Source organism: Boleophthalmus pectinirostris, unplaced genomic scaffold (genome assembly GCF_026225935.1).
Source record: "Boleophthalmus pectinirostris isolate CB_2022bp ecotype Guang Dong unplaced genomic scaffold, ASM2622593v1 HiC_scaffold_18, whole genome shotgun sequence".
In the NCBI taxonomy this organism is placed as follows: domain Eukaryota; kingdom Metazoa; phylum Chordata; class Actinopteri; order Gobiiformes; family Gobiidae; genus Boleophthalmus; species Boleophthalmus pectinirostris.
The window spans coordinates 22,811,570-22,832,617 of NW_026571133.1; the positions used below are offsets into that span (position 1 = coordinate 22,811,570).

At 39.7% G+C, this 21,048-nt stretch overlaps 4 protein-coding genes and 1 long non-coding RNA gene across 5 annotated transcripts; 3 read left to right on the top strand and 2 right to left on the bottom strand.

Annotated features, from left to right (window-relative positions):
- Window positions 1-554: 554 nt before the first annotated feature.
- Window positions 555-1,856, bottom strand: LOC110161925 (uncharacterized). The gene is made up of 3 exons (XR_002318814.2): window positions 1,778-1,856; window positions 993-1,142; window positions 555-605 (listed from the first exon to the last, which is right to left on the bottom strand). It is a non-coding gene; the product is annotated as an uncharacterized LOC110161925 (long non-coding RNA).
- Window positions 1,532-6,934, top strand: LOC110161922 (excitatory amino acid transporter 1). Its single transcript, XM_055153239.1, has 11 exons — window positions 1,532-2,004; window positions 3,530-3,612; window positions 3,703-3,883; window positions 3,964-4,101; window positions 4,216-4,420; window positions 4,497-4,539; window positions 4,934-5,214; window positions 5,291-5,524; window positions 5,608-5,802; window positions 5,881-6,015; window positions 6,491-6,934. The coding sequence occupies exons 3-11, from the start codon at window positions 3,745-3,747 to the stop codon at window positions 6,699-6,701; spliced, it is 1,581 nt and encodes a 526-aa protein (XP_055009214.1). The 5' UTR covers window positions 1,532-2,004; window positions 3,530-3,612; window positions 3,703-3,744; the 3' UTR covers window positions 6,702-6,934.
- Window positions 6,935-7,518: 584 nt separating this feature from the next.
- Window positions 7,519-9,704, top strand: spra (sepiapterin reductase a). Its single transcript, XM_020926666.2, has 3 exons — window positions 7,519-7,941; window positions 8,759-9,049; window positions 9,214-9,704. The coding sequence occupies exons 1-3, from the start codon at window positions 7,527-7,529 to the stop codon at window positions 9,402-9,404; spliced, it is 897 nt and encodes a 298-aa protein (XP_020782325.2). The 5' UTR covers window positions 7,519-7,526; the 3' UTR covers window positions 9,405-9,704.
- A 985-nt stretch (window positions 9,705-10,689) lies between these two features.
- LOC110161624 (histone-lysine N-methyltransferase Smyd1-like) lies at window positions 10,690-14,457 on the top strand. Its single transcript, XM_020926407.2, has 10 exons — window positions 10,690-10,906; window positions 11,611-11,787; window positions 11,904-12,117; window positions 12,205-12,335; window positions 12,415-12,453; window positions 13,153-13,339; window positions 13,414-13,506; window positions 13,581-13,744; window positions 13,988-14,156; window positions 14,240-14,457. Exons 1-10 carry the CDS (start codon window positions 10,770-10,772, stop codon window positions 14,354-14,356), a joined length of 1,428 nt encoding a protein of 475 aa, XP_020782066.2. The 5' UTR covers window positions 10,690-10,769; the 3' UTR covers window positions 14,357-14,457.
- Window positions 14,322-20,995, bottom strand: dqx1 (DEAQ box RNA-dependent ATPase 1). The gene is made up of 12 exons (XM_020926405.2): window positions 20,509-20,995; window positions 19,833-20,171; window positions 19,135-19,328; window positions 18,403-18,853; window positions 17,631-17,912; window positions 17,438-17,537; window positions 17,203-17,361; window positions 16,950-17,141; window positions 16,748-16,873; window positions 16,484-16,674; window positions 16,174-16,364; window positions 14,322-15,113 (listed from the first exon to the last, which is right to left on the bottom strand). Exons 2-12 carry the CDS (start codon window positions 20,124-20,126, stop codon window positions 14,948-14,950), a joined length of 2,346 nt encoding a protein of 781 aa, XP_020782064.1. The 5' UTR covers window positions 20,127-20,171; window positions 20,509-20,995; the 3' UTR covers window positions 14,322-14,947.
- Window positions 20,996-21,048: the final 53 nt, after the last annotated feature.

The window sequence follows — 21,048 nt, forward strand, 5'->3', positions numbered from 1 at the left end:
AAAACGAAAATGTATGTTTAACTTTAGCAAAACAAAGAAAGAAAGACACTCCTGAGAAAAGCTGGTTTATTAAACAATCCAAGGAACTTCTGGAAATACTTTATCATAATATGAAGTCAAATATTAAACCCATTACACACACTCTGCATTAACAGGTTAGTACAAACAGCTGTATGTCAGTAAATCTCATTGTCACTTGCTTCAGCAAAAAGGGAACACAATCAAAAATTTTAAAAAATATCTTTGTCAAATATGATCATGTAGAATACCACTGCTTATCTGCAGTACAATTGTACATTCTTATAGTACATGTAATTAGTTACTATCAAAAGAGACACCAAATAAACGGCACATTTCACCATAAATCAAATGTCAGTACAGGCTGAAAAACTTATGAGCAGATGTTTTCATTTCTGTCTCACACACTTGTTAAGATCATATAAGACTCTGGACCTCCTCCTCAGAGACTCTGAACATGGACATAGGAGACATGGACAGTGAACTTGGACCACTTAGTCTGATGTATCTCTCGTCTTCTGGAGGAGGAAGAACAGAACGGGCGTTACGTCTGATTGATTCAAAGTTCTGTCCTGCAGAGTGAAAACCTCTAATGACACACACATTAAGAAAACTACAAAACTATTAGAGGAAAATAAGTTTCACAGAGCATGCAGCCCCAAAGAACACCTGGACTCCCTCCACACTAGTTACATTTATTATTATTTATTTAAACGCAAGGGAGTGAGAAAAACAATTCTTTATATGTTTTTCGTATGAATAACTCACAATAAACATTTTTTAACGTTGAACTTAAACTTTGATGTACATTCAGATTCAAAGGCAGTTTATATCTGAAACAGCTAAATGAATAGAGGAATCCCACACATCTGAGATATACATATTTTCACAATTTAAATCATAATTTCCACATGAGCATGATTCATTTGCAGCTCTTATTATTAGTAGAGTTTTCAATGTAACATGCCCCATACCTAATCGTTGGCAGGAGTCTGGGTCAGCACCTCCAGCTCAGTGTGGCCTTTACTTTGTCATCTGCATTTGACCCATTTTATGAATCACAAGCATCTTGTCAGCCAACAGTTGTGTGGCCCCTGCAGTGTGCCGTGTCCTCATACAGGAGGCTGCAGATGAGAAAAGAAAATTCATGTAAAACAGATTTCTCATTGTTATAACATTAGATGTGACAGACCTAACAGACACAGTCAGGTCGTATCTGCACCAGTGTCTGCACAAATCTGTTCAATGAGCCTCATGTCCATCATAAATCTGACCTGTCCAGGCAGGATTATTTACTCTTCACTTTACAAACATGCACGGATTGTTAAAAGCAGATAATGTATTCCCTGAATGAAATGCACACGTTGGAGGCTTATATTATGTGATTTATAAGTAAATATGAGCTTTGATAGAGTCAGACTGTGTCTTTTCAGTTAAATGTATGAAATAATGAGTGTTTTCATCTTAACTTCGAGCTACACTGACCAACTGTTTACATGTTTACACTGTGGAGTTTTCTCCTCGTAGCTTCTTTAAATCACTCTGTGGGCTTCTTTTCCCCTAACATAAAAATATGATTAGTGTTTGATGGAAATCTGTCCAAATATGAAAGTTTGAGCGGACTTTTAAACTTTAGCTCAAAACTCCGCGGTTCACGCAGTTAAAAACAAACTTATTTCAGTTTTGTGGGAGTTATGGTCGTATTTTACGTTTACAGTTGCGTTAGTAATGATTTCCTAAAGTTAAAAGTGTTACTCACATGTTTTTCTCCGCTCTCCGGACGGGCTTTTTGCTGCGTGTTTTCGCTCCGTGTTTTCGAACATCTGACTACCGACGCGCGGTGCATGTTTGGATACTGAAGGCTGCGAAGGATACTCGGATGTGTCCTCCATCTCCATGGAAACGAGGCTGCATTTTAAGGCTGCATGACATAAAAATGAAATGGAACAGGCCTTGTTTCACCGGAAGTGACGTATGCGGCCTTAAGTAAGTAAGCAAGTAAGTCTTTATTTATATAGCGCTTTCACAGACATTTTCTGTCCCCAAAGACGCTTTACACAGCATTATTCATTCACTCTATACCCCGGTGATGATAAGCTACTATTGTAGCCACAGCTGCCCTGGGGCACACTGACAGAGGCGCGGCTGCCATGCCACTCGGCGCCATCGGTCCCTTCGACCACCACCATCACTCACACACACACACCACTCACACTGGGAGGCATGAGTGCTAGCCCCTCAGCCACCGTGCCGCCAGCCTTCGGAGGCCTTAAAACCAACCTTCGGAAGCTGCAGCCCTCGAATTGGGACACAGCCTTTGTTTTGACTGTGGGACACATGACTTCCACTTAAGCTCAGGTCACGGGTCTGACAGATTTCCACGGGGCCAAAAGAAATACAGAGAGAAAAACTGTAAACTCCACACAATGATGCTTTGCTGTGGTAGCAATCTGACCGACATATAAATGAACAGAATGTATGTCATAACGTGGAATATGACTTTAAAAGGGAAGTCTGACGGTGGACCTAAGTGAAGACAGTGGGTTATCAATAATCTAAAAAACATAAATACATTTAAGAATAGAAATTGCAATGCACTTTACAGGCTTGTCAAAGCTTCCTCAAAGTGCCACACTATTATTCATTATTCATTCACTCACTCTGTACTTGGTGGTGGCGCCCTGAGGCAGACTGACCGAAGCGAGGCTGGCAGTCTGTGCCATCTGCCCCTCTTTTTCAAATTAACGGGAGAGCTTGAAGCAGAGCTGCTGCTCTTACAAATCAAGAAAAGCAACTGGAAGATATCCATAGTTTAGACCTGTTTAAACATCAATACATGAATTCTGAACAGAGAAATGTACAAATGTACATATATATTTTTTTTATTTTATTTTGTTTAATTTAGTGTGTAGTGGTACTCGCGCAAAATCAAATTTTCATTCATTAGTGCTACTTAAAACTATATTTGTAGAACTCTTTGACCTATTTTGGGGGTATTCTTCTTGACTAATTATAATGAACCTCACAGGGGAATATGTTTCCATACTGTGTGAGGTCACTTATTACTGCACAAGCTCTACTTTTTCTGCTAATTGTGGCGTTCTAATTTACTCTGTGGAAACTAACAAGTCTGGATGATGTGATATTCATCTTTAAAAATATATGTATTCATACATATATATATATATTATGTTTCATCTTTGTTTTATTAGATATACTAGTATATTCAGATTGTTGTTCTAATGAATAATACAGTAAAAGCATTTAGTAATTGGAGGAGTAAGGGAATATGTGAAATCATCTGGAAACATCAAATGTAAAGAAGTTTAAAAAAAAAATAAAATAAAATAAATGTTTAAGAAGTATAGATTCTTTAGTTTTGTTCATAAAGTTTAATACCTGTACAGCTGTGAAAGTATGCCACAGGGCTATAGAGTGAGATGGGAGGATCCTTAGACTCCCTCCCAAACTCTTTTCTGTCTCTCTTCATGTCACCTTCCCTATACTTCAGACAGAACAAGCAGCCAAAGAGCCTGCTCTGATCACACAGAACATCAACAGACTTTCAATACACTCGAGAGCCAAAACTAGGAGGTACGTCAGATTGCTTGTTTAAGAGATGTTTTTTTTATTGTAAATGTAAAAGTGAGCTTGTTGTAATCTGATATCTTCCTTATAATACAGTATATAATAGCAGCTGCTGATAAATTTGTCCACTATAGCAAGATGCAACGCATAAGAGAAGGTATCCACATTCGCACTATGAAAGCCAAAAGGAAAGTGGAGGAGATCTCCAAAGAGGACATTCAGGCTTTCTTTAAGAAGAATGCATTTGTACTCTTCACAGTTGGAGCAGTGGTTGTAGGTCAGGAGAAGTAATCTTTTTCTTTCATTCTAAATTTGACCAGAGCTCTTAAAGGGTTTCCTTCTTTTTATATTCTGTAGGGATAATCTTGGGGTTTGCCCTCCGGCCTTATAAAATGTCCTACAGGGAAGTGAAGTACTTCTCGTTTCCTGGAGAACTGTTGATGCGAATGCTTCAGATGCTGGTGCTGCCTCTACTCATCTCTAGTCTAATCACAGGTAGCAGATTGTAAATTGCATGTGTCTCCTTTCAGCTTTTGCATGTATCTCCTTTCAGCTTTTAGGCAATGAAATATTGAAAAGTGTTCTCTTTTGATTTTCTCCTAATATTAGGAATGGCTGCTCTGGACAGCAAAGCTTCAGGCAAAATGGGCATGCGAGCAGTCATTTACTATATGACCACAACTTTCATCGCTGTCTTTATTGGGATTTTGGTGGTCCTCATCATTCATCCGGGAAGAGGATCTAAGGATGAGTTTGGAAAGCAGCAGACAATAGAACAAGTTAGTCCAGCAGATGCCTTCCTAGATTTGATCAGGTATCCCATAGGCTGGATATTATATGAAAAACATTGACCTGTTATCTACCTGAAAATTTGTTTACATTTATTTCAGGAACATGTTTCCTCCAAACTTAGTTCAAGCATGCACACAGCAGGTGAGTAAAGTTTAATATATAGAAATAAAAATATATATTTAAAAAAAAAAAAAAAATATATATATATATATATATATATATATATATATATATATATATATATATACACACACACACACACACACACACACACACATATATGTGTGTGTGTGGAGTTTATATAGGATAACTATATCTAAGTATAAGAGGATAAGAGGTAATTCTGTACAACACCAAATGTAAAATCTGTGAACAAGGGGATAGTAAGGAAAAAATTACAATTTACAACTTTGCAAGTAGCTGTGCCTCAAATTAATTTTTAAAAATTATCTCATCATGGAATACAAATTTTACATACCAGAACGGTCAACATTTACTGTTGGTTTCAATGGGTTCTGTGTCTCTTTTCTTCTAGTTCAAAACCAAATATGGGAAGAGAACATTTCACGTGTCAGTAACAGTGAACGACACACTACTGAACTCGACCAACGGCACGCAGGAGTTGATGGAGGTCACCCGGGAGGAGGTGATCCCGGTGCCAGGGCAAGTAAGTGGTGTCAATGCCCTGGGGCTGGTGGTGTTCTCCATGTGCTTTGGTTTAATAATTGGAAACATGAAGGAGCAAGGTCAGCTCTTGAGGGACTTTTTCGACAGTCTCAATGAAGCCATCATGCAGCTTGTTGCTATAATTATGTGGTAAGATATATATATCAATATACAGCAGAAACAGTGTAATAAATATTCAGAGGTACCAACAATGTCTTGCCTCTAGGTATGCTCCTGTCGGGATACTCTTTCTTATCGCAGGGAAGATTGTTGAGATGGATGACCTGACACAGATGGGTGGACAGTTGGGCATGTACACAATCACGGTCATTATTGGCCTCCTAATCCATGCTGTCCTTATTCTCCCCACTCTCTATTTTGTAATCACAAGACAGAACCCATTTCTCTTCATTGCTGGGCTTCTACAGGCTCTGATAACTGCTCTAGGAACTTCATCCAGGTGAGAAAATAAGGTGACGCTGGTTATCAGTGTTTGGTTGGTCTGGAGGTTCCAAGATGCAATATCACAATATTTTATTTTAGCTCAGCGACACTGCCCGTCACCTTCAAATGTTTGGAGGAAAACAACAGAATTGACAAGCGAATCACTCGTTTTGTGCTGCCAGTTGGAGCAACCATCAACATGGATGGGACAGCTCTGTATGAGGCACTGGCAGCCATCTTTATTGCTCAGGTCAACAATATGGAGATGAACTTTGGTCAGATAATTACAATTAGGTAAGACATGCATTTCCAAAAACTCTTATCTGTAACCCTAAAATGTACCAAGCTGTGCTGTTGTTTGGCTCTGTTCAGTATCACAGCGACAGCAGCCAGTATTGGTGCTGCAGGGATCCCTCAGGCCGGCCTGGTCACCATGGTGATTGTTCTGACCTCTGTGGGACTTCCTACTGACGACATCACCCTCATCATTGCAGTTGATTGGTTCCTGTGAGTATTTCTCTTTATATTTTCAGATCATAACGCATGATACACAGATCTCCTATTCTGATACTGTTTCTGAATCATCATTGTTAAAAGGGGTCACAAGCAGCCTTGTATCAGCTACCACCTAGTGACACACTTCTCCACTGTCCCAAGAGTCATGCTCCACATTATCCGTTTTGTATGAAATATTTTAGAAACGAGCTTTAACATAGAAACATAATTAGGTTTCCCAAATTAATCATTTCAATTAGAATACCCTTCCCTGAAATTAAGTGGAGTAATTGGAGATATCCTGCTGTGGACAAAGTAAAGTGTGCATAGGAGTGTGTATAGGGGGAGCCTATAACAAACAAGAAATACAAATACCTAAATCAACATAAAGGTTTGTACTGCTCTATACTGTGGTTTACCTGCCAGAAACTAAAAAGTGTCTTATGTTTAGAGTATTCACCTTTTACTGACATGTTGTAATGTGCAGTGACCGTCTGCGCACCACCACTAATGTTTTGGGTGATTCCATTGGAGCGGGCATTGTGGAGTTTTTGTCCCGGCACGAGCTCCGCAGCAGAGATGTGGAGATGGGCAACTCTGTGCTGGAGGAAAAGGAGAGGAAGAAACCATACAAACTTATCTCCCAGGATTGTGATCTGGACAATGACAAGCACAGGCACAGTGAATCTAATGTGTAGGTCTTGAATGCAAGTGAGGGATAAGGAATACAGAGTTTACTTAGTCTGATTTCAAGTCTGTTTGATGTGTGGTTGTGAACATTATAATCACTGACAAAACAAGGGATAAGACTAATGAATAATGTTTCATGTTTGTTCAACCTGTATTATGCTCTTTCTTTTAGATTGTTTAGGTTTAGAATGATAGTACATTTTCAGTAGAATAGAATCAATGTTAAAATACTGAATGGTGAAACTGGGTAGACCTGGTGTCAAAGTACTGAATTTCATTGTTAACCATTTTTAAAAGAAAATAAAAAGTATTGTTGTCTATGTTCTTATAAACATTAGTTGTCGTTTTGAGGGTAATTATATAATTGCTAAGTTCCCATCTATTTTTATTTTGACCTTAAATTAACTGAAAATAGTTATCAAAGGAGTTTTAGTTATTTGGTACTAGATCAAATAAAAGCCCCACAGGCAAATTTAACCACACTGAAGTTCACACATTGAAATTTCCAAATTTACCGTGCCGCTTACACAAGACTAACCAGATCAATTTGATGCGTTGTTTTATGTAGCTGCAACCCAGTGGATAGACCAACCACACTCTTTCACGTGTCATTTCAAGTACATTTCAATATTTCAATATATAGAACAGGGCCTCTCACAGTTTCTGATACAGTTTATATAATGATGATTTTTAAATGACCGTTTGAAACAAATTGACGCCTAATAGTTTGCGCAGCATAAAAAAAGTAATTAGAGCTGTAAATTAGCGTGAATCCGCGAGATGGCGACACATATTAGGATGCATCCCACTAATCCGGGAAGAAGAGGCACCTGATGAGGCATACGCGCTTTACGCAGGGAGTACATCTGCACCACAGCCGTCTCATCCTCATTCCAGCTTATGTTCAGCGCCAGAGCAGAGCCAGCACCATGCATCCTCCCATGTCAGACCTGGGCCGAGCGCTGTGCATCATCACCGGCGCGTCCAGAGGTTTTGGGCGGACCTTAGCCAAAGAATTATCCCGCGAAGTAAAGCCTGGCTCCGCGTTTGTCCTGGTGGCGCGGTCGGGGGATGATCTGCGGACTCTGCAGGCAGAACTGACCGATTCAGAGGCAGGCAGAGCGGGCCTCCTGGTTCAGTATGTAGAGGCTGACCTGGGACTGCCTGAGGGCCTGGAGAGAGTCACTACAGCGGCTAAAGAAGTGGCTACAGATCTTATTGAGCACGTTTTGTTGCTCAATAACGCAGGTAAATCTAGCATAAATACTTTAAGAATTTATCACAAGACAATGCATTTGGAAGCTTCAAAGTGATCATGTATTGCATTCTATATTTTCATGGGCAAGATTAATTTAAGATATAGACCTGACAATGTATTTTACATCTACTTAATCTAAATGTGGGTGCAGAAGTAGTTACACAACACATGCTTTTTCTCCCCATCGCCCTAATTTGTTACAGATGGTAACCTCAGGGTAAAGTCTGTGGTGACCCTGTATTGTAATGAATGATAAACAGTTGACTTAACTTGCAGAAGACTTCTACCAGAAGTACTTAAACTGAATAAAAAAAATTATAGGGTTAAATGTAGGTATTTGCATATTTAAGCTCCAGTCACATGATATTTACTGCAACTGCACTGTAGCCATGAAACATGTGGAATTTGCACATGTATCTGTGAATACTGTGGAACAAAGTGGCTTGGAAACATCATGTGTTAAAAACATTCACGCATGCATAACATTCATAATATTGCTGCGGTATCTGCTGAACTTGAAACGGAAACATTAAAATAATAATAATCATAATCATAATTATAATAATGCTATGGATTTATATTGCGTCTTTCAAGACACCCAGATCACCTTTATTCATTCACTCACACGTTCATACAATGTGCTTGTAAATTAGCCACAGTTGCCCTTCGGACTGATTAAAGCAAGCCTGCCAATCTCTGCAATCATCCCCTCCCACCACCACTTACACACCACATTCATAACTTAAATAATAGTGTAAGGTTTTGGTATAGTTGTTAATATGCTCTACTACTCTTTTGTGCTTGCAGGGTCTCTGGGTGACATATCTCGATTCACAAAGTCCTTTACTGACATGGCAGAGGTGAACTCCTACTTGTCTCTGAATGTTAGCTCCTTTCTTTGCCTCACTGCTCAGATTCTGCAGGCCTTTCCCCAGCGCTCTGGCCTGAGACGCACTGTGATCAACATTTCTTCTCTGTGCGCCCTCAAGCCCTTCTCCTCTTGGGTCCTGTACTGCTCTGGCAAAGCAGCCCGGGATATGATGTTCAGGGTGTTGGCAGAAGAAGAGCCAGACCTCCGGGTGCTCAACTATGCCCCCGGTGAGAATATGAAAAAAACACAACTCTGGGCAAATAGACTATGATATTAGTCACTATTATTATTATTATTTTAAAAATACAATAGAACCATACAGTATGGTAATTACAGCAGTATATTTGAAAAGGCCATTCTTGGAATAAAACCTGCCTATGTGTTTTTACAGGACCCCTGGACACAGACATGCAGTTGGAAGCCAGGTCGAAAAGCGGTGATGTGCTGCTACGGAAGTCCTTCAGTGAGATGTTCAGTCAGGGCCAGCTGCTCTCATGTGAGGAGTCCTGTGGCAAACTGATGAAGCTCCTAATTGAGAACAGCTACACTTCTGGAGCACACATAGACTTTTATGACATTTAAGTTCAAAAGGCACTAATCACATGACTGTGCCTTTTTAAAATACACTACATAATACTTGGACTTAAATACTGAGGTAACACATTGTTTACTGGTTTAACATTTGTACATTTGACATATTTAAAGAATTCTCTTTATTCTGATGTTGTGGACCAAAACATAAGTGCCAATTATTTGCCACATTTATCTCACAATGTACTATATATACTATATACTATAACAATTACAGTTTGTTAATCCAAAGATGTACATTTATAATATTTTCACGCAATAACACCAAAAATAAACAAGTTGCAAAACTGAGTATGTTCTAAAATGAAATTAAAAGAAATAAAACATGCAATGTAGCCTTTGCCAATAAAAGAGATTTGACAAAGACTGTTTCACAAGCAGCATTTTGTGGGCAGTACCTAGTTACAAAGTAGGGGATTACTGTAATTAATCAGACTTTGAGTAATGCAGTAATGTAACTAGTTACAAAAAATTAAAAAAATATGTAAAAATTTATAAGGTACAGTACTTGGGTAGTAACTTTTACCTACCAAAAACAAGTGTTATCCACTCGAACTATGTTCTAAATAGTAAAAAGATAAACATTAGCATGGGATGTGCTCTTCTGGTGTCAGAGGCAGATAAGATGTGAACTAAAACAACACAAATATTGGTTTAAGGAGGACTGTGCAGGTTGTCTGCTTGACTTTAGGCTCTATAGCAAAGTGTCATTAGAGTGAAGAATTCATGCTTTTTATAAACTCCTAATGTGTATGTTTATTTTTTTTTCAGAGTAACTTATAGTAATCAGAGTGGTAATTACATTACCTTCAGAAAGAGTAATCAATAGTAATCTGACCAACAGTGATCATTAGCGTGTATCATTTTGTATTATACTGATAAGGCTCAAAGCAAATTTATTGTCTTTTATTCAGTAACCATGATGTAAACTTACCTGCTTCTTTAAAGAGACAGGAAGTCTTTGGTGCCATTAAATTACACTGACTGTAGCTGTGGGAACAGTTATGCTTTCAGTCATGTGCCTCTGACGGATCACTACAGCTGCCCTGAACCAAAATACCACAAGGCGCACCCACCCAAACAAGGGGACATCACCCACCTTGACACCCACTCAGCACCTCTACCTCCTTGCCCTTGGCCTCTGATCACTCCTACTTTCTGCCCCTGTACTCTTGAGAGGAGGTGGTACAGTCCTTAGAGGGGCCGAATTTATTTTTGGCCTAGCCCATGTCTAGCTGAGGACAGAGGGGTCAGGTTTGTGTGGAAGGCTTCTGTGGTTGCTCTTTCTTCAGTCCCTCGGATCCGTCCCATTCTTCAGCACTTTCTCCACTTGTGTGTGTGTTGTCTGCCGGGACAATGCCAGGAGGAGGCATGGAGAACGCTCAGCTGTTTGATGCTGGGGACAAGGGTCGTGGCTTGAGGGCCACTAAAGAGCTCAAAGCTGGAGATGTGGTGTTTTCGGAGCCTGGCTTTTCTGCTGTGGTCTATGAGAGGTATGTGGTTCTGGTTAGACCAACATGTTATAACTATAAAAGGTTATTAAACTATTTGTATACTCCCATCTATGCTGGTTGATGAGGTCTCATGACACCAGCAGACACAGAGTTGTCATGCTGTCATTTGAACTTCAGTATGACGTGTTGTTGGATTCAGTTTCCGAGACCTAGAAAAAAACTTGAACATGCTTGAGATGCCTTTGATGATTTTCAGGGGAATAGAAACAATGTTTGCATTCTAATATTTTTAATTTACATTTTCTGTGTTTTTGAAGCTGAAAAGAATTCAGTTTGAATACAGATGACAATTACAAAGATTGCCTATTCATAGGTTTAAGGCATAATATTACTTTGTGATTGAAGGATATGGCTTGGCATTGGTCCTAGAGAGGAATAACAGGTCTGAGCAGGAAGGCCCAGACTTTCCTTTTCACAGACACAAGCTCCTCACCCTATCTCCTTGGGAGCGACCAGGCACCCTGTGGAAGAAACTAATTTTGACCGCTTGTATCTTGTTCTTGTACTTTTGGTCACTGCCCACAGAACAATTTTTAAATGTGGAATGTTCCTCATGAAATCCTTTACATCAGGAAGAAATCATAAGCCTGGAACCCATGAACAACCTATTTTAGGCCTGAATTCAAGTCACATCTGTAACCTGATGATTTCTTCCAAATATCTTTATTTGTATCTGTTATCAGCATGGCTGCTAAGGTGTGCCACAACTGCTTCCGCCGCCAGTCCAATCTGCACCGCTGTGCCCAGTGCAGATTTGCCCACTACTGTGATCGCACATGCCAGACTGCATGCTGGGAAGAACACAAGCTGGAGTGTGCAGCCATCAGGAAAACAGTCACAGCACCAAATGAGCAAGTCCGGTAAGACGAGTAAAAACTGTGGACCCACGCATTAGACAATATGATTTACATGTTATATGACACCATTTAAATTGTGAATATTGCATAACTGGGGATAATCTGCCACCCGTGTCCAGTCTGGCTGCTCGTGTGATGTGGCGCATCCACAAAGACGCAGGGATTGCCACTGACACCCAGCTGGTGGCTGTGGACAAACTAGAGGACCACGTGGCAGATCTCGGAGAAGAAGTCCTAAAACAGCTCAAGAACAATGTGGGACAATTCTTTCAATACTGGTCCTATGGCAGCAAGCAGCATTCTGCAGACTACATCTCACACATCTTTGGTATTGTAAGTCAGACACATGCTTTTATTTTCTTCATCATTAGAGTCTGTGAATGTTTCCTATATAATTCCCTTTATATTCTCATATTGTAGATCAAGTGTAATGGTTTGGCGCTCACCGACCAACGAGGTCTGCAGAAGGTTGGTGTGGGACTCTTCCCAAACCTGTGTCTTGTCAACCATGACTGCTGGCCAAACTGCACAGTCATTCTCAATAATGGCAAGTATGTATCACTGTATGAAAGACAACAGTAAAACACATTGTCATGCCCTGTTTAACCAATCTTACACTTTATTTTTCAGCCAGTCAGCCCTTAACTCCGCTCTCCACTCTAAGAGGAGGTGTGTATAAACTATACAGTTACAACAAAACATCAGTTAGTTTCTCTAGTCTAGATGTAATGATGGGTTCAATCTAGAAAAATATGTAATTGAACAGTCACTGGTGTACTAACTATTCACTTTTTACACAAAAATTGATTTGATTTGAAATTCAACATATGCCATGAGTAATTATGTTTCATAATGTATGCACTTTTGTTTATTTAATGCTTTTACAGTTACTTGGGAATATAAGCAATAATTTATCACAGTTAATTAGTTAACTTTAAGGAATTTTTTTTTCTTTTGCTTTCAGCGCTTGTAATGGAGCTCAACAGTGACCACATGAGGCCAGTAATCTTAGCTAAAATTAGTATTGTTAGAATGCAGATTTTTTGTTGTAATATAGTGAATTTTACCAACTAGTTGCTAGGTTTAACTTTTTTTTATTTACCTTTGTATATTTCTTTACAATGTACTTTGCAATGAAATATATAATCAATAGGGAATTTTGGCTAGAGAGTATGACATCTTCACATTCGAGAATTAGAATGTCAGGGCCAAATAAGTAGAGTGGAGCATCTCAAAAAAGTATTTTCTTTTCAACTAGTCCTTTGTTCTCATTCTTTAATATTTGAGAAAAAGCCTGGCACATAATTATTGTTACTGTTCCACTTGTAGGTTTGCTCTTGACTTTGCATGGTGATCTTTTTTGCCAAGGATTGAACTCCGAGCTCTGGGTAAAATCTCTGAGGGACAAGAGTTGACAGTCAGTTATGTGGACTTCCTGAACCTGTCCGCTGACCGCAGAAAGAAGTTGAAGGACTTGCACTTCTTTGACTGCACTTGTGAGCACTGCACACAGCACATAAAAGATGACCTGATGATGGCTGCTGCAGAGAGCAAAGTGAGAAAGAACATTCTGCTTAAAATAAAACATCAAGTATCACAGTGATAAATGTTGATACTGTTTCTTCTTAGCCCTCAGAAGATAAGGTCAAGGAGGTGATTGCTTTTAGTAAAGAAAGCTTAGAAAAGATCGAAGCAGCTCGCACTCAGGGCAATTTCCATGAGGTATGTAAAGTTTGATTCTTTGTACACCTCCATAACGTGACTGTCCATCATCTGTGTTCATGATCTTTTGTAAGGTGGCCCGGATCTGCTGCGACACACTGGACAAGCAGGAAAATGTTTTGGGCAACACTAACCTCTACAAGCTGCGTGTGCTCAGCATGGCCAGTGAGGCCCTCTCTTACCTGCGCGCCTACTCGGAGGCTGCAGACTATGCTCGCAAGATGGTGGAGGGATACACGTGAGTATTTTCAAACCTGTTCAAACGTGTACTCAAGTCAATAAAATAGAATCTACAATAATAGGGTCAAACCAACAATAATGAGTGTGTTAATAATCTCATAAAAGTATAATAAAAGTAGTTCTTCCAAAAAGTAACAACCCTAGAGAAGAGTGGACTCATGTGCCTCTTTTCCTCTGTCTCTTTGTCCACCTCCTCTCAGGTGTTCATTTGCCTGATTTATGTTTTGTTGTACTTTTACAGAAAGTTGTACCATCCCAACAGTGCTCAGCTTGGCTTGGCTATCATGAAGGCAGGTGTGACCCACTGGCATGCAGGCCAGATTGAGCAGGGCCATGGGTTCATATGCAAGGCCTATTCCATCCTTATGATCACTCATGGGCCGTATCATGCCATCACCAGAGACCTGGAGGTTTGTTCAACTAAACCTACTGAGCATATTCTTAATTAATATTATTCCACAGGTTTCTTATTTTCTTGAATTTGTGGTTGCAGTCGATGCGTGCACAGACAGAGATCGAGCTGAAGATGTTCAAACAAAATGAAAACGAGTATCACACGATGAGGCAACAAGTGCTGAAAGACAACAGCGCAGCTGACAAAAAGATTTAATGACAAACTCAAAAGAATTGCACCCAGTCTGTTAAAACCCACCACAGCCTGTACAAATATGTCAATAAATCAGCATTTTGTGGTGATGAAAAAAAAGTTAATCTAACATCTTTAATTTAAACACACTAAACATAATCCCTGTCTGGCATAATAAAGGGGAATCAATCATAATGATACCAGAAAGTGAAGAGGCAAATGATGAAGACAGATATCTGTAAAGTATGCAACTAAAAAAGTATCATCAGAGTTGGCCCTGAGGAGGTGTGTGCTACAGTTTTTGCTTTAAATAATTTTGTTTAGACTCTGAACATAAGAGTCCCTATACCAAAATGTGTATTGCTTTCCACATCTTTTCAAAAAGAAATTTTGTGAAAGCATTGTATACAGTAAATTTTAAAATATATCCCTCAAAATAAAAACATGTTAAATTAAATAACAGTGGAATTGATGTCACAACAGGACAAAATATTTTACAGCATTATATATTAATCATGTCTTATTGTACACCGTTTTCCTCCTTTTGAGATTGTGTGTCCAATTCAAAACAGCAGATAAACAATAAAGTGACAAGCCTTCCCACCTCGGTGCCTGTTATTGGAGCACACAGAGCTCCGTGCTGGACTTGCTGTGAGTCTCTGTGTCTCTGTGTCCCTCCTGGGACTGGGGGTCCACACTCTGCTTTAGCGCCATCAGGAGCTCCTTTCCATCACTTGAGGGTAGGTTTCCCAAGAAGTACTGAGGGGCCAACTCCACAAGCCTACAGCAGCACACACAAACCAAAAAGCTTATTATACTGAACTTCATATCATCCTTTATTATTATAGAGAAAGAACTAAGTCTTTGTCAGTTTTATTCAATGGAGTTATCAGAAGTCTGAAAAAAATACCCCATATTAGGGGTGGGGGGATGGTGGGGTTGGGGTATATTACACAAAATTGACTCCTATGAGCTTTAAGCCATGCTGGAATGTTGTTACATACCTGGAGTTGTTTTGTTTCATTCACACTAGTTTGAGTAAATCTTTATTATTAGTCTGTCTACATCTCCAAAGATCAAAATGCTCTGTTCCACCTTGTGATGTCATGTGAAGTGGTACTTTTAAAGTAAAAATTTTAATTGAGCTGGCAATATTGCAATACCCTAGAATAACCAAAATTTGTTTTACCTTTTGTTCAATTGAGACTGCCACAGAAAGTCTACAATATCTGTTTGTGCACAGAGAAGCAAAGATGGTTCAAAAAAGGAAAAACAATAGCTCCATCCTCAAAGCTTGGCTTAATAGACAATTTATACAAAAAAAAAAACAAAAAACTTGCCCCCTGCTGTATTTAGTCAGTAGTGCATGCACAAAAATGAGACACAGCTGTACACAAGCCCAAGGAGTGGTTAAACTGTAGCATGCAACCTAGTTAAGGCTGTGAGGTACAAGCATCTTCAGGTACCCCCCTTTTAGAAATACTATTAAAGTGTATGGAGTTTAAAAACATAGTGAAGCACTTACAATATTGCCACTTAATGACATACAACATGGAACAGTGTTTTCAGTTTGAAGACAGGAGCACAGCCTATTTTGATGAGAATACAATATTATGACATACTTACAAGATTAGCATAAGATAGGCCCATAAGATAGAACTGGAAATTTCAAAATTCATTTTGGGAAAACGTTGCGAATAACATTTGATGCCCCATTCCTCGAGATAATTTTCAAAATATTTTAGACTTTTCCAACAACGAGCCAAGAAAAAGTTTGTCATGTATAATTTTATAATAACAAAGTGGTAAATGTAAACATAGATTTCCCCTGGTTGACTCACATCTGAGGGTGGACGTCTGATGCAATCCGGATGCAGTTATCCCGGGAAATAGTGAACTCGTGGTACAGTACCCAGTTGGGCGGTTTGGGGCAGGGTTGACGACACAAGTAAGAAGAAAAGGGATGGAGGTGCGCCACATGGCGGTGAGTCAGCAGAAGATAGTTCCCAGACCCATCCACATCATGAGCCACCTAGAAAGCCACCAAAAATGTACACAGATTTTACTTCCATAATTAAAACTGAACTTTTATAACATCTGCATTTAAAATACACAGAAATATTTGTTCAAAATGACCTTGATTTGATTTACCTTGAGGAAGAAGCCTGAGATGAGAGCCCGCTTGATGTTTGTGCAGTTGTCTTGGCAGCCAAATGTAGGTGGAGATACTGGAAGCTCTATTCTCTGCATCACCTCCAAAAGCTCCGCCCGTATCACAGCAGCCAACCGCAAAGCAGCATAGCTCAGGAAGTTTGTTATACACCAAGCCTCATCTTGATTATCTGCAAACACATATAGTTTTAGGGTAAATTATTAAAATGAATTGTAAAAAATATGAATATAAGAAAAACATACGTTCTATGAATGCAATATAAATGTTGATCAGGGTCATGTGATCCCCCTCAGTGTGCATTAGAGGCCGCCAGTGAGTGACTGCATCCTCCTCTTTGCTGGGATCAACTGCTGCAAAACAGGAAGGTGCTACAGGGCAGAGTGGAAATAATCATTAGAATCTAAAGGAGTCAAAGTAACAGTGTGGTGTGTAAAATCTATTCACCCGTCAGCATAGCAGCAATGGTGAGCAGCTCATCTACACAGTCATACTCGCAGGCTGCAATTAGGGCTTTGGCGAGAGGCGGCTCCAGTGGCAGCTCTGACATTATAATGCCAACCTCAGACAAGTTTCCATCATCATCCAGTGCTGCCAAATAGTCCAAGTCCTCCAGGGCCTGCATCAGCGCCTCAGGAGCTGGGGACAACATACTGAGAGTTACAGTGTGCTGTAAGTTTGGGATGAGTAATTGGTGTACCTGGTCTGTCCAGAAACTTGCACTGTCCCATATCAGCGATATCAAGCCTCTTTAAGAGAAGCACTAAATGGCTGAGGTCTTCATCCATCACCCCAGGACAGTGAGCTTCCCCCATCCCCTCTTCATAAAGAGTTTTTGGATAAAGACGGACACACAACCCTAAAAAATGTTTCATACTTATTATAACTCTATTAAGACGAATTGATCATTGCATACAGTACAAATGCAGATATACCCGATAGGTTACTGTTCACTCTCTGAGTACGTATATCTGCCTGCTGTTTACTGACTGCTCTCAGTATCTGGGAATTAGCTCTGATTTGTGGATTGTAAACCTGTTGAAAAAAAAATGTGTTTAAACAGATATTCTGTGAAAATATGGTCTGCTGTTACAGACAAGAAACTGAGTTTGAATTAAATAGACTCACAGTTTTTAGGTGCAGTCCTGTGTCTATAACATAGCGTATTGCAGGCACAGAAAATGATGCCTCTCCAAGCATGTCTGTGAGAATAACTTTTCTTCTCATTGTGGAGGCATCTGTTGTCAGTGCTGACTCTTCAAGGGAGTAGCTTACTTCAGGATCACCCTCATAAACCTTTTGTGTCTGAGGGCCCAGGCCACAGTGAAGTGGGATGATCTGTAGAACTCCAAGCTGAGGACTCAAGGCAATGCTCTCCTTCTCGAGAAGTGCGCCACACTCCTCAATGTTCTGCACAGTAAAACATTGATGAAAGTTATTGTTAATTTTATTGAAACAATGGCAGTACAGTTCAGCAGGGCAAGAGTTAATTTAATACAACATACAAGAAATTCTAAAACTATCAATGAAATTGACCAGTAACAATGATTTAATAAACTCCTATAATTAGCCATGTATGTTATACACACCACTAAAGCCACTATTATTTTACTGAAATGAAATTGCTAATGCTCGTAGTGTAGGTCCAGATATGGAAATACACAAATTCTGCTAAATGCTGTACAATGCAAATGCAGGTCAGTAACTGTGTTGTGTAAGATGCAGCCTCCATTGCCTTTACAAATGTATCAAGACACCAGACACCAGAGGCGTCTCAGGTGTGGTGTCCTCGTTTCACATTTCAGACAAAGGGGTGAAACTCACAAACTCTAAATAGTTTCATTGTTAACAAAAACTGACATTACATGTCCCTACATTTTAATATGATTATTGTTTGTACCTGTGAACTGGCCAAAAACACCATGACGTCACCTTCCTCTCCCCTTCTGTGCAAATCAAGCACCATGTGACAAGCTGCTACCACGGGGTCCTTCCCAGGTAACACTTCTCTGTATAATATTTCCACTTGTTTGCCTCCAAAAGGCTGACAACCCCCCTCCTTAGGCACCTCTGTAGGACTATCTGTGGGGCCATCTGTAATGGGACTATCTGGTGAGAGGTGGGGCACAGTTGGTCCAAGAAAAGAGGCAAGGCGGGGAACTAACGTGGGGTGTGTCAGGAGCACAACACGAAAGTTGTCTGGTCTTTGCTGGCAAACGTCACATAGCAGTCCCAACAGGACGTCAGTGTGGACAGTGCGCTCCTGAAGTTCATCCAACATCACTATCCCATACTGATGAAGGAGTGGGTCGGACATCATTTCCTCCAGTAGATAAGTGTCACTGACAAACCTTAGGTGAGAGAGGAACAATAAATAACAATAATGTATTATAATTTAATAAATAATTATCATTTTTAAAAATAAAAACACACCCAAAATGTTTGGCATACATGTGTAGGTACAAAAGGGGATTAAAGAAAGTATAAAGGTGTGGCAAGTTGTGCATGATTATGCAACACATTGTGTCATGTCTGAAATTTAAAGCCTGGTTAAGATCTACCTGGAAGATCTAATAACTGCTGCCTATGTGTGATTTGAACACTTTTATCATGTATATGTCTGTTGCCTGACCTGAGGAGGGTGTCCGGTGTGCAGCTGTCATCATGGGACACTCTGTACCCCACCTCCATCCCCAAACTCAGGTCCATCTCATCAGCCACTCGCAGAGCCAGACTCACTGCTGCCACTGAATACGGCTGAGAACAGCACACCAGGCCATGAGAAAACTCAAAGGACAAAGCATACTCCAGACACCACTGAGGCACCTGCAGAGACACAGGGAGGAGGGAGAAGAAATATAATTTTTATATTGTTGAGATGGATTATTACACACAAAAGTAATCAAAATATACATGTTTTTTTTTTTTACAGAGATTAAAATATAAACATCATACATTTATTTAAAACAATTAAAATAGTTCCAAATTGATTTATGTTCAAATTGTTTTTTTATCTGCAGTCTTCCAGATCACTGATGAAAAAAATATATGCTAGTAAAAAATGGATTGGGTGAAGCAAAAGATTTACAAGAGTGAAGAGATTACAACAGGAGTGTAATTTGGTCAGAGTTTATTGTTGTCATTCATTAACTTGAAAGAATTGTAAGATGAACAGCCTGTATAAACACGTCACAACAAAAAAAAAACTTAATGGCTCTTTTAGTACATAAGTACATAAAGTACACCTTTCGGGTAGATGAATACAATTTTTATTTGGACAGTAATTTTCTCTTTGAGTATATTTGTGTATTTCTGTAAGATGCTGGTTACCTGGGTGCTCTTTCCTGATCCACTTGGTGCACTGACAAGTAACATGCTGTTGCTCTCTAGCTGCTCCAGGAAGTTTTGTCTGATCCCCCAAACAGGCAATTTTTTTCGTTCTTCCAAAAGAGCATAGTATCGGGAAGAAAATGGCAAACCATCGTAAGGATTTACTTCCAAGTCTCGCAGCCCATTGTCGTCCCCCCTAGTTCCATCGCCATCACTGTCCAAATCAGCAGACAGCAGGGAGGACACTGAAAGAGAGTCTGGGGTCTTTGGTTTTGTTGATGGTGATGACATCATCCCTGGAGTTAGTGTTTAAAGGTGGACTGAGTGAAGCTCTGTTATCTGAAGAGAAAGTGACAGTCACATGAGCAGGAACAAACATAGTGTTACATAGTTAGATAGTTACACAGGCAGAGGCCAACTATTTACCACAAACAAACCTTTCTACCCATTTTGAATGTAGTCTCACATTGTTACATACAGCACACCAGGTGTTAAACAGGACTCATCCTCCAACCAGAGAGACGAACAGTGTGAGCTCAAGTGACATGTACAGAGGGTTGGTTTAGAACGCTCGTTTTGTTTTATAAAAGTCTACAATTTGTTTCTTGTGTATGTTATCTGAGTGACATATTAAACAAATGATCGTATGCTGTCAATACGCAAAGCTTTTGATTACCTGTTAAACATCTCCAGAGAAGAGCATAGCCAACCAGTCCAGGTAGTCCACCTCCTATCGGCACTGTCTGTCTGTATACCGATTCAAAACAATAACAAAGCTCGTCGACAACAACAGCAACACAGATAAACAGGAAACTGGGCTATTTCGTTTTCTGCGCATCTTTTTCGTCGTGAGCTACAAACAGAGAGCTGGCGCGGACTATAATCGAAGGTGTTGGTAGCTCCTGTTAGCAGCCGCCATGTTTGGTTGTCCAGCTGTCAAACTACGTGTAACATTCAGGGCTCCTCGGAAATTTAGCAAACACTGTAATAGCCGAACAATGGATTATACGAGTAGAAAAAAATCCTCACTTTCTCAACAAAAACCTTATAGTATTATATATTATTGTGAGTAAGTTTTTCCAGTGGTAAAACAATATAAGAATACACACCATCAACCTTACATTGGACACAGCTGTCAAACAATAATACAACACCATACAGTCTGAGCCTATTATACAGCCTGTGGTGTATACAGAAAATATCTTAAGTCTGTCAG

Bases quoted from the DNA above. Each gene is read 5' to 3' on its own strand.
- LOC110161922 (XM_055153239.1), top strand. From the start codon at position 3,745: ATGCAACGCATAAGAGAAGGTATCCACATTCGCACTATGAAAGCCAAA. The intron at 3,884-3,963 runs GTCAGGAGAAGT...TATATTCTGTAG, and splicing joins AGTTGGAGCAGTGGTTGTAG to GGATAATCTTGGGGTTTGCC. The intron at 5,525-5,607 runs GTGAGAAAATAA...ATTTTATTTTAG, and splicing joins GCTCTAGGAACTTCATCCAG to CTCAGCGACACTGCCCGTCA.
- spra (XM_020926666.2), top strand. From the start codon at position 7,527: ATGAGGCATACGCGCTTTACGCAGGGAGTACATCTGCACCACAGCCGT. The intron at 7,942-8,758 runs GTAAATCTAGCA...TTGTGCTTGCAG, and splicing joins TTTGTTGCTCAATAACGCAG to GGTCTCTGGGTGACATATCT. The intron at 9,050-9,213 runs GTGAGAATATGA...GTGTTTTTACAG, and splicing joins GGTGCTCAACTATGCCCCCG to GACCCCTGGACACAGACATG.
- LOC110161624 (XM_020926407.2), top strand. From the start codon at position 10,770: ATGCCAGGAGGAGGCATGGAGAACGCTCAGCTGTTTGATGCTGGGGAC. The intron at 11,788-11,903 runs GTAAGACGAGTA...ACCCGTGTCCAG, and splicing joins GCACCAAATGAGCAAGTCCG to TCTGGCTGCTCGTGTGATGT. The intron at 13,507-13,580 runs GTATGTAAAGTT...ATCTTTTGTAAG, and splicing joins CTCAGGGCAATTTCCATGAG to GTGGCCCGGATCTGCTGCGA.
- dqx1 (XM_020926405.2), bottom strand. From the start codon at position 20,126: ATGATGTCATCACCATCAACAAAACCAAAGACCCCAGACTCTCTTTCA. The intron at 17,538-17,630 runs GTGAGTCTATTT...TTTTTTCAACAG, and splicing joins CAGGACTGCACCTAAAAACT to GTTTACAATCCACAAATCAG. The intron at 16,675-16,747 runs GTATGTTTTTCT...ATGTGTTTGCAG, and splicing joins TTATATTGCATTCATAGAAC to ATAATCAAGATGAGGCTTGG.